A 16842-nucleotide genomic window follows, 5' to 3' on the forward strand; every position below is an offset into this window, starting at 1 on the left:
TTTGCGGATTTAATTGAGCCGACACGCACGCACACCCACACAGGCACACACACACAAACACACACACACACACACAAACACGCGAACAACACACATAGAGAGTTGGCAGAAATCATTCATTCATTTAATTGCATATTAACGCCTGTTGCCTAGACGAATTTATTTCGCTTTTCCTCCTCGTCTCTCGAGCTGCCTTATTTTTTCCTATTGTTTTGCCAAAAAAACAAAAAAGAGAGCAGCTCCTCAGAGCTTTTTTCGCTATTTATTTCAATTAATGAAGCTGCGTCTTTTGTCGCTTAATTAATTCCAAACAAAAGGGCTCTCAGCACATTTTCTGGAGCAGCCGAAAAATAGAGGGCGTGGAGGAAGATGGGGGAGGTCCAAACTGTGCGCATTTCGGGCATTAACGGATTACATTTTCAATTAACATGTTGAGGCATTTCAATTAGTTGTAATTTGTGACAAATTGCTCTGCGTGCGATTAAGGAAAGGAGGAAACAGCGGATTTCCAATGCCCCAAAATAGGTCTTTGTATGTGACGAGAAGTGACTTAAATTATTCACTTTTCGGTGGCAGATGAAAGTGTTTTTTGTTACTACTTCTAAGATCTTAGACATAGAAAAGCAGAAACTATGACTAACAAAGGCATTTAAGTAGCTACAAATAATCTTAAGATTTGAAAATTGGACAGCCTATAACACCTTAAAAGCATCTTAGAGATTCTAAGCCACCAGTACAGCTTAAAAAAACTCAATATTTAGGAAAATTACCCAACCACAAAGATGTGTGCCGGGCAATTCTGCATGGCAAATTGCATAATAACAACATCCATCAAGAATGAAAGAAAAAGATGAAAAATCCAAAGACGCCAGCAGCTGCAGCTGCAGCTGAAGATATATATATATACCAACTGAACCATCGTGCGGCAATCTTTGGCGTTTCATCTTAATTATTTTCAACAGCTTTTCATAAAATTGCGGCTCAAGGCGAACGGCAAACAGATTGCATTACAACAAGTTGCACGGGAACGATGCAGCACGTTTGGAAAAGGGGGGAAAAGTGGAAAATCGGATGGGGGGTGATGGAGGAGGAGAAACTTTATTAAATTTACGCAAGTAAATTGCAATTTATTCCCAGCTCCATTTTGTACCACTCCCTTCTTCTCGCTTTCTCCCTGGCCAAGGAGTCATTTTAAATTGGTTAAGGCAGGCAACGGTGCGTATGCGTAATGGCCGAAGGGCCGAATAAAATAGTTGGTACCACAGAGCGTATACTTGATGACAAAATGGGAAGCCGTGGCTTAGGCTTTTATTATTCGAATTTTGAGAATTTAAAGAATATTTTTATACAAATTGATTGAAAAGTTTAGGTTTGTACTACAGTGCGTATACTTGATAGGTAATGATCAAAATTTCTTTTGACTTTCTTTGACTGTTTTGAATAGTTTTTCTTCTATATTGCAGTTTGTAACTCTCATTGAAGTCTCGAAAGAAATGAATTTATACCAAACTTTCACACATTTAGTATCTGTAATTCGCAAATTACCATCCCAAGTCCCCCACAACTTCCTTTTTCTTAAATTTCATCTAAAAATAGTTGCCTTAAAGTCCTGGCATTCTAATCAATATTCAGCGTGGCTTATTTAAGTCGTATTTCGTTTCCCAGTTACAGCCACCAAATTGGGCTTAGAGCTTGGTCAGCAATGCAGTTCGTGTTTCGTTTGCCATTTTACCATTTGGCCACCAAAACATTTTTCCTGCCTGAGAACGCATTATTTTGTCATTTGCATTTGCTTTGCTCTATTTTTTTCTATGGGGGGGAGATGGCGGAATTCTTTCCTTTTTTTCGTTTTCCCTGCTGTGCTGTTTTTGGCGCTTTGTTCCTTGCATTTCTAGCCCGCAGGCCGGGCAGATGTTTTCCTTTGGCTGCATTCAAATCCCAAATCCAATCCCAAGGCTCCTCGCTGCCAGTTTGTCCTTGGGCCAGCCAAGTCGAAGTTGCGGAGGCTCTCGGTTTCTTTTTCGGCCTGTCAAATCCCGCACAAATCGAGTTAACTTCTCGGCACCAAAAGGGAAAACAAAACGAAAAAAAGGAAAGGAAAAAGAAACAGCAGCGAGAAAAACACGAAAAGGGAAATACAAATTCTCATTCTGCATGCAACCCCGTGACCCGTAACACGTAGCTCCCCTCCTCCTCCTTGTCCCTCACTCATTTGGGCCGCCTTCGGCTAAATCAACAAACAAACTGCGACATCATCTGCATCCGCGTGTCCTTGCAACCTGTCTCTAATTAGTGGAACTATTTGCCCAGCACAGTTGCCCCCTTTTAGCCCCTTTTTTAGTCGCTTTACTTTGGCGATAATTATGCGCCTGAGATTGAAGGGGTTCCCCTTGAAGATTTCGGCATTTATATTTACTTCTTTATGTTCATTTTTCATGAATGATGATCACGAATGAGCCCTTGCATGGAATTCATTACTGCGAATAAATGATTCAGTGAGAGATTTGAGAAGTAACATCTTCAAATATTAAAATCAAAATGCAATTCACAGAAATATCTGAAATAGTTTCAAAAATAATTACTAAAAGTAAAGGCATTTATCTGGGATACTTTGTCATCAAGTTGGTGGCATTCTCTTCATAGCTCCTTCGACTGATTCTGATTCTGATTCTGACTCAATGGGAAATTTATTTGCTTTGAGCAATTGACTTTGGAGCGTTTTGAATGTTGAACATTCACTTGAAATGCGGATCGTGACGTTGGCAGGACAAACGTAAGGACTCCGTCGACTGGACATCGTCTTGCTAGCGTACCTTACCTAGCTAGCTACGCTTTTTATTTGCCAGCCGGCAAAGGGTTGGGTATCAAGGGGAGGGCGTATACGTAATGTGCCCTGCTGGGCCACAAAAGTCCGTCCCTAGCCGTTTACGAACTGCGTGTGCAGTGTGCGACTTTCGAAGCCAAACAAAAGGACAAGGACGGACAGGCAATGAGCAGTAAGCAGCCCGTCTATTGCAGGCACTTTGAATTATTAAAACTGCACCACAAGGATAACAATAACAAGAGCCGAGAGGACCAGAATCCAAACCGAACGTCCTTTGTGTCGTGTTTTGTGCATTTGACAACGCAAAACGAAAGACACCCGGATGGAAAATGCATATACAACATTTTAATTTCAGCTTGGATATTCGCTTCTCGATTTTCAATTTTCGGGAAAGGGGCGGAAAACCATGTCGTACTTGGTTGGTAGTCAATGCCAATTGGAGGGTCCATATAAGGGATAGGCAATGGATTATCCCTAGAAATTATATTCATTTTTGTAGATTTCTTTACTTGATATTTTTAAGCAATTCAAATCTTACAATCCCAAACACAAAGTAACCACCAATATTTCAAAGTGTACTTCCTTTTGGCAGGACTAAAAATCCGCACTGCCTGTGAAAAGTGAAAAGTGAAAAGCATGGAAAACTTTTGTGAGAAATCGATGCCAGATTTAATTAGTCAGTGCCAACTGTTGACAGCCGAAGGAGGAGACAGTCGAAGGATCGGCAGATGCAGAATGCGATTCCCAAGTCCTTCGATAGGGGCGTGGGGGAGGAGTAGTGTGGGTACAATAAAGGGAGATGGCAGCTTGCCAGGACATGTTTAGTGCCCGTTTTTACCCTCCATAAAGAGGAGCCTTCAGCAGGATCCTTGTTACACCCCCCCCCCTCCTGTTCGTTCACCCCCCTGTCATTCAGGTGGTGTTCTGTGCTGCGTCAGGAGGTTTGACATGTATGTTGTCCTGGCGAAGAAATAATTTAGCATACTTTTATGCGCCTCCCTAGGTTCCTATTTCTCGGCACTAGCTGTGTGCGAGCTTGCAGTGAGTTGCATGAGGAATATAGGGTATATTTATGGGTCTTTCCTTTACTTAGAGATTATGGAAAGTTTTTACTTTTCGTTCAAATATTTTGTAGCTGAGTTTTATCACCCAAAACTTCCGATCTTTTATGATAACTTGTAAGAACTCCAATGACTAACTCTGCTCTATTTTGCCAACCTTTTTCGCTTAATTGCTTTTTCGACTGCCATTCCAGCTTTGGTGCCCTCAACCTTTAAATTCCGCCCCCTCAAAGGGGGAAAAAAAATCCAGATAGAACAGACCAAAAAAAAAAAGAGAAAAAGAAATCCCAACCACTTGGAAAGAAAAACCGCATTCGGCTTCAATTGTTGGCTGACAAAATGGATTGTCTGTGTTGGCCGCATCTGACTTTGGCAGAAGCCATCTAGCAGAAGAGATAAAACTATAGTTTTATAACGATGGCCAGGCAGACAGACAGCCACGGCTAAGACCAAAATACTGGCAGTGGCTAGTAGTCTTAAAAGCTGATAGATTGGGTATTGCCAAGCTCATATAAACTGAAATCACACTGTGTTATTTGTATTTCCCACTGATTATTTTTAGTTAATGCAGTTAAACTAAAACCAAAACTATTATTTTGACAACATTTGTGTGCAAGGATAGAGTTTTTGCCCAGAAAAGAGGCATCAATTCCGTTGACTGGCGACAAAAAGACAGTTTTCCCCCAAAAACGAAACGAAATAAAACTAGATTTTGCAATTAAAATGCAGGCCAAGCAAGAGGGGGGAGAGAAGGTTGGCTCAGGCGGGGCTCAGGACAAAACTTTGGCGGCAAAAAGTCAGCAAATGATTTTTACAATTTGCCTTCGACTGCAGTTACAGCAACAACAAGAACAACAACAACGAAAAGGCACAAATAAAATTCATGGCAAGGCAGAAAAAGTTTGTCAGGGAAGGATAAAAAAAAAGGTATATAAAAATAAACACAGAAATACATAAAACCCACCGCAGAAGTCCAGGTAAAAAAGGGTATAAAGGTACTTCCCGTCAGCCAACCCCCCACCCCGTTTCCACTCCTTGCATGACCAATAAATTGTATGTTTTTTTTGTTTGTTGTTTTTCCTTCGTTTTTGCTTGCTTTTTATCCAACAGGCGGCGCCACAAGAATTATGGCTGGACACAAGAAAAGGCGTGGAAAGCCCAATGAATTATTAATCAACTAGGAGAAAGTCAAAGAGGAACAAAGAAGACCAGGAAGCGGAAAAGGGACTAGAAAAAAACCTAAAAAGGTGCCGCAGCAATAAGAATTCAAAGGGAAAAATATTCAACACAACACCAAAAGGTCTTTAAAAAGTGGTAGATGCAGTTTTTTAGCCAGTACTCATCAGCAGAAATACTTTGGGACAGCAAAATGTAAAAATATTTCTAGCTCTTGCCAGAATAACCATTAGTTTCGATATATATCAAGCAGATTTCTTTTAACTAGCAGGAAAGAGAGGTTGGAAATCACATTTAATAAAGTCTATTTTAAATTTGAAAGTCTAAAGTAATTTCTAGTTGGTTTCTGTTGACTTTGGAGGCATAACTTACACCAATTTCTTTTCATATTTCCTTTAAATTATTTATATAAAATTTCTTTAAAATTATAAAATGCTGCCCTAGGTTAAGATCTAGTAATCAAGTTTATAAACAAATATTTTTTCAACATTCTCCTTCAAAAATTCCTGTAAAAAACACATCTTAAAACAACGAGAAGTAATAAATGTAAATTCGCCCCCGACATCAAATCAGTCGTGTCAAAGTGAGTGAATGGATAAATGGGTGAAGTTGCCTGGTAAAGGGAAATGGGAAAAATGTTAGGGCAGGTCAATGGCAGTCGCAGCAATGGGAAAGCAAAGACAGCTTATGATTCGCCAGGAAGAGAGAGAGAGAGAGAGACGGCGGTAAGAGAGGTGGGAATTCTTCAAATTCCTCGTTATCTCTACCTCGAAGTTTGTGGCTCCTTGGCCCCACAGTTTTTCCTCACTTTTCCCCACCACTTTATCCAACATACATATGCCAGCATCAAGTGGAGTGTCTGGGTCTTAGCTATCCTCTCGACTTTTCTCTCTGCTTTCTTTTTTTCCCGTTTCTGTCGTTTTTCACCCCCGCATTTTTCTCCATTTTCTACGCTCTTCCCGCTCGTATCACCGCTTAAGTGCACTCGAGTTGCCTGTAAACAAACACACTACTTGGCCCAAAGGAGGTGGGGTTGGCTAAGAACATGATATGCCTTTGTCTAGCCCCAAATGCAATGCCTAAAGATGCACTTTCGTAGGATATCTTGAGGGGGGTGGTGGATTGAAAGCCTTCCTTCGACTGGAAAACAAATTATCCTTGCCTCTCGAGCAGAAGTCCTTTACCGGAAAATTTGTTTATTACTTTGCCAGGCCAGAAATTCGCATGAAATTGGTAAGAAAAGAAGAAGAAGTTCTCCAGGATATTTGGCAAAAGCAAGGCAGAAAGTGTAGAAAAGATCTAAACGAAGTCCTGACCTTAGCTATTATGATTATCACGTCGTCTTTCACTCTTCACTTTTCCAGCTCAAAAACGGCCATACTTTTAATTGGAATTCTTTCATTTTTTTGCACAAAAAAGGGAAAGCTAAGACCACATTAAAGGGCTTTTACTGTATACAGGGCGGCCCGCAATTTTCACCGACATATTCCACCATCTTTTTCGCTGTCTTTCGCCTAGTTATTATGTTGCTCAAGTGAAAAATGACGCATTATGCGTTACTTTCAATGCGTGAAAGCCGCTTCTGTGTGAGTGTATTCGTGAGCAGTGTGTGTGTGTGTAGTCAAATGTAACCCCTTGTGGCCACACATATACCAACACACACACACAAACAAAGGCGAAACCCGTGCAGAGTTTGTCTAGGACCGAGATTTTTATGTGAAATTTTCCAACGTGTTTTTATTTTCGTACATTTTATATAGCTATCTCTGTTGCCCGAGAACCTCTTCACCCCTTCACCTTTTCCCTTTTTTGTTTTTCAATTTTTTTTTTTATTTACTGCTGCTGCGAAATTTTCGCGCGTGTGAAGAATTTTTCTTGCCTGCTGCGCGAGTTTTTGGATTTAGTTTTAGCTCTTATTTATATGTATATTTTTTTTCGGTCAGACCCTGCTGAGAGTATCCCCATTTCCCTCGATATATTTTCTTCCTGCTGCTTTCCTTATTATTACCCAAGGGACTGAAAGTTGCTCTACGCTTTTCCACTGTGTCACAGAATTTTAAGTGGAATTTCGCTTGATTAAAATTCATAATAATGCTTAGAGTGTTTTCCTACCCAAGAATCTGGTAATTAAGTGTTAAGCTGTTGAAGGATTTTTTTGCAAAAATTCCGAAAACAAATTGTTTTTTAATACAAAATGGAAAGTATATTAAAGACTTTCTGAAATACTTCTTTCCACTTTAAGCCTTTTAAGTTAATCAGTTTTCTTCCCCAAAAATAAGAATCTTTTTTTATTATATTTCTGCCAACTTCATTCATTTCGCAATTAAACAGTCGAAAAACTATATTAAAGTTTTCTTTAGCATTCATTTTCACCTGCAAATTAATTAAGGAAACTCGCCACATTGTTAAATTAATCAAAAGAAATCGCTGGTTAATGCGGTTATCAAAGGGACCGAAATAAAATGAAAGTATCTTCTTTTCCACAATTTTCTTTTATGCATTTTCCAATGTAAGCGCACACAAATAATAAAAAAAAAATATGGAAAAAAACTGGTAACCGAAAAAAAATGAAGCGATGGTGTCATCAACACATTGCACTTCCGTTTCCGCTTCGCCAGCGTTGGCCACAATTAATGGCCAAGCAAACAATAAGTTCGCCTTCTTCCTCTTTTGGCCACTGCAACAACAGCAACAACAAGAACAACAGCAGCAAAAACAACTTAATTTATGAGTTTGTAAGTACAGAAGTCACTCGCTAATTGGCTAAGATTTTTATTTAGTTTAATTTGAATTAATATTTCAATTATTGTATTTTTAAAGGGATTTTATGGGGGTAATAAAGTTTTAACAGCATTTGGTCAATAAAGGGAATATGCCTGGAAATCTCTATATTGATCTTAGACGATCAGTTTGGGTTTTTACGTTTAATATATAAACTTTATTATATTTTTTATCAAACAAGTTAATTTATTTTTGTTGCTAATTATAAAACTTCAAACTTATTGTGCTATTTCTAGAAATCTTAGTTAGTTTTATGGTAACTATCTCAAGAACTAATCATGAACCACATGAAAATATGCACGTTTTAAGGATAAGGATAACTTGATTTCGGATTCATAAAAACATATCGAAATATAGTACAAAAGTCGATATAGAAATTTCTTAAAAGACAAAGAATTCCTTTCAGTCTTCGGTTTACTTAATGTCCAAAACTTTTAGACTTTGAAATCTTCTTTAAAAACCTTTCAAATACGAAGTAGTTCATTTCAAAATGCAGAACTGCAGAAATGGGTTGGATGCACTTAAGCAAGTTGAAATATTTCATTGCATACTTTTACTTTTAGACCAATATAAGTGATTTCTAGGTCTGGTGACTTTACAAGCAACGAATTTATCACAATTTTAAAGTTAGAATTAGTTAAAGTAAGAATTAGATTTAAGCGATCCCCGAATCGCAGCTTTTGCAATTAGCGAGCGACCACTGTCCACGTATCGGCAGTAAAGTAGCCAGCGGATGCTGCAGCTGCATCTGCAGTCACCTGCAGCAGGTGTAGCCTTGAACACAAACACGAACGGGCAAACAGGCATATACTCGTACACCATGGCACACACAGACACAAGCACCAATAGCAACACGAATACGCGGGTTGTCGTAGGCCCGTCGATGCCGACAAACAAATGCCAAAAAAAAAAACGTAAATAGTCCGTGGCGTTACGGTGGCGTATACGTGCTACGTTGCGCATACGACGCGTGGCGCGTCCAAAAAAGGAGTTGACGCTTCCAGCGCAGGCGAGACATTAAACGCACCGCAACCGAACGGCACCACAAGAAGCCCAAGTCCACAGGGCAGCGTAAAAGCAGCAACGGCAGCAAAGGCAGCAAAAGCAGCAGCAGCGGTGGCTAAAATATCAGCTGCAGAGCAGCCAGACAGTATGGCTTAGTTCCCCCATCCCCTCCGGGCACACTCCTTCATCCCGTAATTCCCACAGAAACCGAAGCCCGAACGTGAAGCCGAAGGCGAATCGTGTTGATTCGGCTTGGTTCGAGTGAAGAGACGAGCAGAAATCGAAAAGTCGAGAGCTGTCGAAGGAAAGGGAAGAAAGAAAGGACAGCGACGAATGCGCTGTACTCTTTATCTACTTTTTAAAAATGTAGAACATTAGTACAATCTAAAATATACCATAGCTTTATAAACAAATCTATTAATAACATTAATTATGGTAATTATAATAGTTTTCTAAGTTTAAATTTATTAAATTATTAAATTTCACTGAATGGAAGATCTGCTATATAAGAAGTTAAGTTAAATCTTTTAAGAAATATATTCCTTACAGTATCACAACTACTTTCAAATATCAAACATCATTAATATACTCAAGGACTCCTGCAGAATACCCTTCCCCAACCAGGCGACCAATCCCGTTCATCAATATATTTTGGCGCCAAAAAAATCACACGTAAGCTTGAAAAGCTCTCAAAAAATCAGAAAAGCTTTCAACGAGCTTAGCAACAACTGCAGCGGAACGAAATGGTAAAATGGAACAAGCCGAAGCCAAGTATTTCTCTCTCGGATTCAACTTCGGCTCTTTAGTCGAGAACGATTGATGTTGGGGAAAGGTTCTCCATTTGCTCTCCACTTTCGAGATGGGTATTACATTCCAACTGCTAAATGCTGGGGGATCGAAAAGGTCAGCCTGGTCTTAATTCGTACTTTCAGAATGTTCATTTGATCTGCAGTTGCCAAAGCTTTCTAAAGTCTTATTTGCGTTATTATTGCTCTCAGCTAGAGTTGAAAAACCTGATACGTGGGATAAATTATTATGTTTTCACAGTTCAACTGCCTTATAAGTGGGGTATAATTATTACGGCACACGTGGTATTAACTGAAAGCCACTGTCATATGCATTAAATCGAAAGACAGTCAGCTTAAACTAATATCTATTGCTGCGGTTTGCTTACTGCTTATTATAATATGATTCGGTAAGAGTTTTTGTTAAGAAGATTATTATTATTTACAAATTTACAAGCTATATGTATATTTTGACAAAGCTTTCATGTCTGCTGTCAGCAATTGTCTAAGAATGTCTAGAAAATAATTCAAAAAGCCTTTACTTTCTGCTATTTTTAAACATTAGAGAGGCAACAATGTACATACGTTTTAAAATTACCAGCAGACTGATATATATATTATATATACATATCTTCCAAAACTACTCGCACATTCCATAATTTGTTTCTATTTAGCAGATAATTGTGCTTGCCAACAAAAATGGTTCTCATTTCTATCATTAAACTTGGATACATAAATCCCAAATAGTTAAAACTAAACCCAAATTGCTCTATCTGGGCATTAGTTTTTGCAATGCCCTGGGGGTTAGATAAAATCATGGGCGGCTTCCTGAATAATCTGCGGTACTCAATAATGTAATGTTCGACAAAAAAAAACAAAAAAGGAGAAAGAAAACAACTGTTGCGCTCGATAAACATGATAATGGGTAGCATGCTAACACACACGAACACCCAAACACCCAAACAGCCAACTCGCTAAATAACCATTTTCTCCCCGGTTTTCCCTGTCAACGGAATAATGCCACCGATTGTGGCAAGCCCCAAAATGCCCGCTGGAAGTTTGCTTGGTTATTGACACATTTGCTTCTATTCCGAATCTATTCTTTATTCTCTCCCCTCCATTTCGCTAGGTTTTTGTATGCCCAGCACGATATTCGGTGAAAGCCGAGCCCCAAAATGGTAGAGAAGTACCACCAGCCACACAGAAAGTTAAGACCACCGGCACAGTGGGTTAAATACTCTGTTAAGTTCATAAATAATGTTCGTTTCAAGAGCTTAGAAAGTGTTAATATTTACACATCTCTTTGATATGGTACTAGAAAATATAACTAACTAATTTCAGAAATAAACAATAAATGTGTTAGGTTAATATTTATATTACAATTACCAACTTATATTTATTTTTTATCAAAAGAAAAACAAAAATATTTGAATATTTTATTATATTTTCCTTTATCAATCATATCTATATTAAGTCATAATTTCTTAATTAAAAAAGATAAAGTTAAGAAATCTAAATTCCCAGAATGAAAGCAATTTAACCCGTTAAGGTAAAGAGTGGATAAGATAATATATATGGGACTAATGGGAATCACTTTTTATTGGACCAACTTCACTGTGCCCGCCGCTGCACTCAATGTAAATATCCACGCAATGACTAAATTAACAAAGAGACCTCACCCAAATGGGTCAACATTGTTCTAAGGCCGCCCCAGCCCACTTTTTCGGGCCCAAAGACCATCAGCAACTGGTGGCATGAATAGAAATGTTGGAAATTTCTATGCTCCGTTTCGTGGTCTCACTTTTTTGGTCAAGGACAGTTTGTATAGTAGGTACTTGGGCCCCTCGTATAGAAAGGTTGAACTAACACAGACATTTTACCAATACAAAGAGTAGAGAACAAATCGATGTAAAGTTTATATTATATATGATATATCAGGTCACGTAGTTACGTATCTTTTTGAGTGAATCATAATAAGATATATAGTATAGTATATAATTCCCCCTTAATTATTACCATTTAGGTCTATCAGTAAATCTCTTTTACCTATTACAGTTAAGCAGTTAAACCGGGCCAAAACCATTGCAATTGCAACACGAATTTAATGCTCAACTAGCCCTGAAAATTATACTGAAATTATAAATACTTTGATACTTTGTGTGACTGCTACTATATGGTCAGTGAACAGATTGTCCAGTCCAGCTGATGATGGGTTTTTAATGCGTGTTTTAATGGTTCGCTGAGTGCCGCTCGAGAACTGTCAGCCGGTGCAGGTGCGAGCGAGATGGACACTGAGTGGCACTTTGAAACTAAGTAGTGATTCAAATTTCCATCAACCTTTGTCCGTTGCACAATTGCATGTCACATGTCATCTGCTTGTAATACCATCACCGAACCATCGGTCTTTGGGCCGTCGTCAGGTTTATTGATTCAATTAAAGCGGTTTTGGGGCTGAACTAATATACAATTATGAGTTCGAACTCAAGGTCGAGCTGTTATGTAACGAAATATGCGGGAAAATCTTATTCAAATTGTCTATGATGATAACTATTTTACTGGTAATAAGGTTCAGTGGTATTCTACATATATTTACAAATATGATAACCAGTATAACAGTATAAATGTATAACAGTATAACAGTTTTAAGTATGTTAGATTAAATTACTTTACAAGTAATAATGCTAAATATTTGTCAAAGTACTATCACATTTTGAATATGTTTAAGGATATTGTAGTTTAAAGGCTGTTGAAATTAACTGTTATATTAGGAACAATGGTAAATACATTCGACAATACTGATCATACATCACATTTTGAAGATGTGGAATAGTATAACAGTTTTACGACTGTTATATTAAACTGTTATACTAGTGGTTATAACATTGTTCATATTAGCATTAATCCACAATATACGCAAATAAACTAGTTTCTTAAAACAGCAATACTTAAGGTAAGTATTAAGGTATTCTGCCTAAGAGAAGTAATTTATGCTAACAAAGTTTAATACCCAAAACATACAATCTAAAGTGCCCCAAAAACATCTGTTATACATCTTTGCAATTAATAATAACTAACAATGACTATTTAGAGGCTTTTGAAGACATTAAAAATATTTATTCAACTGTTATACAACGATCGTTGATCATATATTGCCCATTTCTTTAACCCACAGCGAGTTTCACTCTAATTTTCAAGTTTCGATAAAGAAGAAAGATACAAAAAAGCAAAACGGAGATAAAAAAAAATCAGTAAAAGCTGAGGGATCAAATCGCCCTCAGGCAAGGCCAGCAGCCAAGAGCTGAAATATTTGTATTCGAAAAACTTTTTTATGTGCTGGCCAGCCAGAGTTGAAAGCGAAACTAGATATTAATGGCAGAGGTTCGAGGTTCGTTCGTTCACCGATCGAATCTCGGATGCAATTCACTTGAATTTGAATTCAAATTGGCTAAAAGTAAAACCCACACCGGGGAAATAGGTTAAGCTGTCACGACACACCGATATTCTCAAGAAACATCAATTCAATTGATTTGCCTCTTGTTACTGGGCGCAAATTCTTATTTCCACATATTCAGAGAGCCATAAATTAGAACGAGAAATAATGTGGAACCCGGGCGAAGCTAAAACAAAAGCGAAGGCGGCGATGATGATGACGACGACGATCAGCGCTTGATTCTAGATTCTTTAGTTTTTTTTCTCTTTTTTTTTTTTAATTCAGTATTATCTGCTGTCCCTGCGATCTTCACATTTGAGTAGTTTCGCCGCTGCCCGTTGATTTCAATGATTAGTCCGCAGATTTTGGTTTTGGTTTCTATTCACCGCCGGAGGCCAGAAACAGAGATTCTGGGTCAGTGGAATCAAACAGAAACAAAAGCAAGGCAGAGCAAAAAACTAGACACGTAAGATATACGTAGCTGGGACTTGCAAATTGGTTATGGAATTTATGGATGCGTTCAGTCAACTGGGGAAATGGGTTCTTCGTGGAGAAATTGGTTGGAACGGGGTTATACAAATATTCTAGCTCATGCTTTTCCGAATCTATTTAGAAACTCTATTAGTTTTTGATTTCAATACCTACTAATGGCATATGATTTTAGCTTTCTGACTCTTAAAAACGGACAAATGGACACACGAACATGACTTGGACATATATACTTTACACGACCAGCAACCTTTCTTTATAACTTTCACATACGTTACAACGAATCCAATATAACTACATTTTGAAGTTTTGTAACATTTCCGGAACCCATAAACTCTTTTACTAAAAAATCTCTTCACCGAATTGGCAAAGACCATGTCGGGGCGACATTCTTTGCGTTGGACCGACGTCGTCTCCATAAACAATTAGTCGGTACTGATTGTCGCGGAAGTTAAGCGGCCAGCAAGGGGCGACCAAGTCGGAGGCATGCGGCCGACAGCAGAGGAAACACAAATAGCGGAATGCTGATAATTGCCCACGTTGCCCAGTAGCAAAAAGAAAAAAAAAACGACACAGGCTGAGAAATAAAATAAATAAGAGCCAAATTAGAGCAATGAAAAAGAGGCGACGCGGAAAAAATAACAGAAACGAGTGCGAAATCGAGCTGAGTTGGGAAAGACAGAGCGATAACCCCCAGCGGGAGTTCAATATTTTCCGGCACTCAAAAGCGGTATCGAGATCGCTATTTATCAATATGTTAAGATATTGTTAATGAAATGAAAGTCTAAACTTCAAGAAATATTAATATCAATATTTTCTGATAATCCTTAAATAATCCAATAAGAGATATGGATACGATTTTCCTTTAAATAGCATTAAAGAGATAAGATTTTTATCCTGAGAAAGTGTAATGCAGTTAAGATATAAGATCCGGTTTACATTATCATAATGCTGGTTTTTCAGTTGATTTTTTCCTTCCCCTGCCATACAAAACATTAAGTTGATAATTCATTATAACAAAAACACCGGTACTTTATCACATCGATCTATAAACCACCCCAAGACGTGTCTTTAAAGATATCGATTGCAAAGCACTTACCTCTTTGACCTTCTGACGTCGCTCCTCCAGCGTGGCGTCCAGTGTATCCGGCGCCTGATCGTTGCCACCGCCTCCTAATGGCAGTTGTTGTTGTTGGTTGTGCTGCGGAGGATTCTGTGGGTGTGATGAGGCCTGACTGGCGACGTTATCTCCCTGAACTGGAGCGGCCAGAACAGGAATGGCGGCGTGCTGGCCCTCCTCCTGATCCTCCTGCTGATCCGCTAGAGCGGCAACGGGAGCTGGGGCTTGAGCCTGTTGAGCAAGTGCCTGGAATTGTCCAGCTCCACCTCCCACTCCGCCTGACTCTCCACCACCTGCAGCCGGTGGTTCATCCAGCATATCGCCCAGCTCTGCCCGAATCTTTTGCTCCAAGCGCTGTCGATCGCCTATGTAGTGCGGATCCTCGCTGCGATGGGGGGCGTGGCCGGCAAGAGGAGGGGCCGGGATAAAGATCTCTGGGCCAGCCTTCTGGAAGTGCTTGTAGACGCGCAGGACGCGATCGCTGCCGAAGTTATCCGGCAGCAGGAAGATGCCGCCGAAGCAGAGGAAGCACAGCGTTACCAGGACGAGTCCAATCAGACATTTCTCGCGCGAATGGAAGTTCGATTTGCGTCCAATTGGACTGATGCGATACATGATGGATTTGTGGTTGTTGTTTTATTTGGTTGGCTTTATCCTGTCGTTATCTTTTAACTCTATGGAACTGATTGTTTTGGGTTGTTTGTTATTGTTTCACTGTAGTCTTCTCGGGCATTTAATGTTTGGTTTTCTGTTTTCCAGGAGTCTTGTTGTTTTGTTTGTTTGCGGGAGACTTTTATTTGTTGCTTTTGTAATGAAGTTTATGCTGCGTTTTTAATGAAAAATTTGAAGTTAGTTAGCTTTTCGATTGTTTGCTTTAGATCTTGTTGTATTGTGATTGAAGAGATATTAAATAGTATTTTTTATAAAATTGGGGAAGCTAATACAACTTTGTTTTAGATTATTTTTATTAATTGTTAAGTTTTAAAGGCTTTCAAATCACTGGATTTTCAGAAGATAATTAACACGGACATTCTTTTTTATTTCTTATTCAATTTTAGGTATTGTTTATGTTTTTATGCTAGCTTTTTTTACTTAAATAATCTTTTTAATAGGCTAAACTCAGCTGTTTTACTTTTGCCGGCTCTCTCTTTCACCTCTTCTTCTCTCGCTCTCTCTTCTGAAGCTCTCTCGCCAGCAGTGCATTTTTATTGTTATTATTGGCTATTTTTGGTTGTTTTCACACACACACTCGGACACACCTATACGCCTAAAAAAGGAACACGACATGAAAACGAAATGCAGGAACAAAAAAAACACAGACAAAAAGTGCCAACAAAAAACAAAGGTAATTCGAGGCGATGTCGCTGCGTGGCAAAAGAAGAAGAGCAGCAACACACACCTGCAAAACGTGGCAAACACACAGACAGGCGTTTATGCGTGGCAATGCAAAAATCGTGATTTTGCATTGCAATTTCCCGTTTAGCATTTTAATTAACTACTCTAATTTGCACACAGCACACTGGAATTTAAGGTCCAAAAATGTCTAGATAGTTTCTCAGTTTTAAATTATGATATACAATATATGTCCACTCATAATTATTAGTTAGTTAGTGCGTTGGCATAATTTATTATAATTTTAATCACCAAGATTTTTTTTCTTTGATAAAAGTTTAAAATGGAATCGTTTTTCCCCGAAGTATACATAAATGATAAAAACATATTTTTAAAGCTGTATATCATATCAGTATTTGTTCTCTTTACTCAAGGTTCGTTTTTAGTATCCACTTATTTTGTAAGTTTTTAATATTCAAATGAACGGGCACTTGATTTTATGGAATGCCACATTTCGGCACTTAAATACAGTCTATTTGCATATTAATTTTAGTTATTTATCACATCTGAAAAATATTTTCAAATTATTATTTTGTTTTTAAGCTGTGTTCATATTTGCTTTCATTTTTTCACTTTATCTTTAATTTTTAGATCTCACTTAAGCTTGAAATTATGATTTTTTTCAAGTCAACATCAACATTCACTTTGTTCTATTTGCGGTGTATTTGCGTTTTTAATACTTTCGAGATCTAGAATAAATCACGATTTCGTTGTCTTGCATGAACTGCAGGCCAGAAAGAGACGGGAAGAGATGAACGGAGAGAGGGGGCGGAGGGAAA

At 38.4% G+C, this 16842-nt stretch overlaps 1 protein-coding gene across 2 annotated transcripts in view; it reads right to left on the reverse strand.

Moving 5' to 3' along the window:
- LOC108109678 (mannosyl-oligosaccharide alpha-1,2-mannosidase IA) overlaps positions 1-16842 on the reverse strand; it is a 62002-nt gene that overhangs the window by 44608 nt on the left and 552 nt on the right. The window contains exon 2 of one of the 2 annotated variants that reach the window (XM_017218270.2): positions 14651-15494. In XM_017218270.2, the coding sequence (XP_017073759.1) occupies positions 14651-15286 (636 nt within the window). In that variant the 5' untranslated portion in view covers positions 15287-15494. Of the gene's footprint in view, positions 1-14650; positions 16569-16842 lie in introns of those variants that run through there. The other variant, XM_017218269.2, reaches the window with a different exon arrangement.

The sequence above is a fragment of the Drosophila eugracilis genome, unplaced genomic scaffold, assembly GCF_018153835.1.
Source record: "Drosophila eugracilis isolate 14026-0451.02 unplaced genomic scaffold, ASM1815383v1 contig_649, whole genome shotgun sequence".
Classification (NCBI taxonomy): domain Eukaryota; kingdom Metazoa; phylum Arthropoda; class Insecta; order Diptera; family Drosophilidae; genus Drosophila; species Drosophila eugracilis.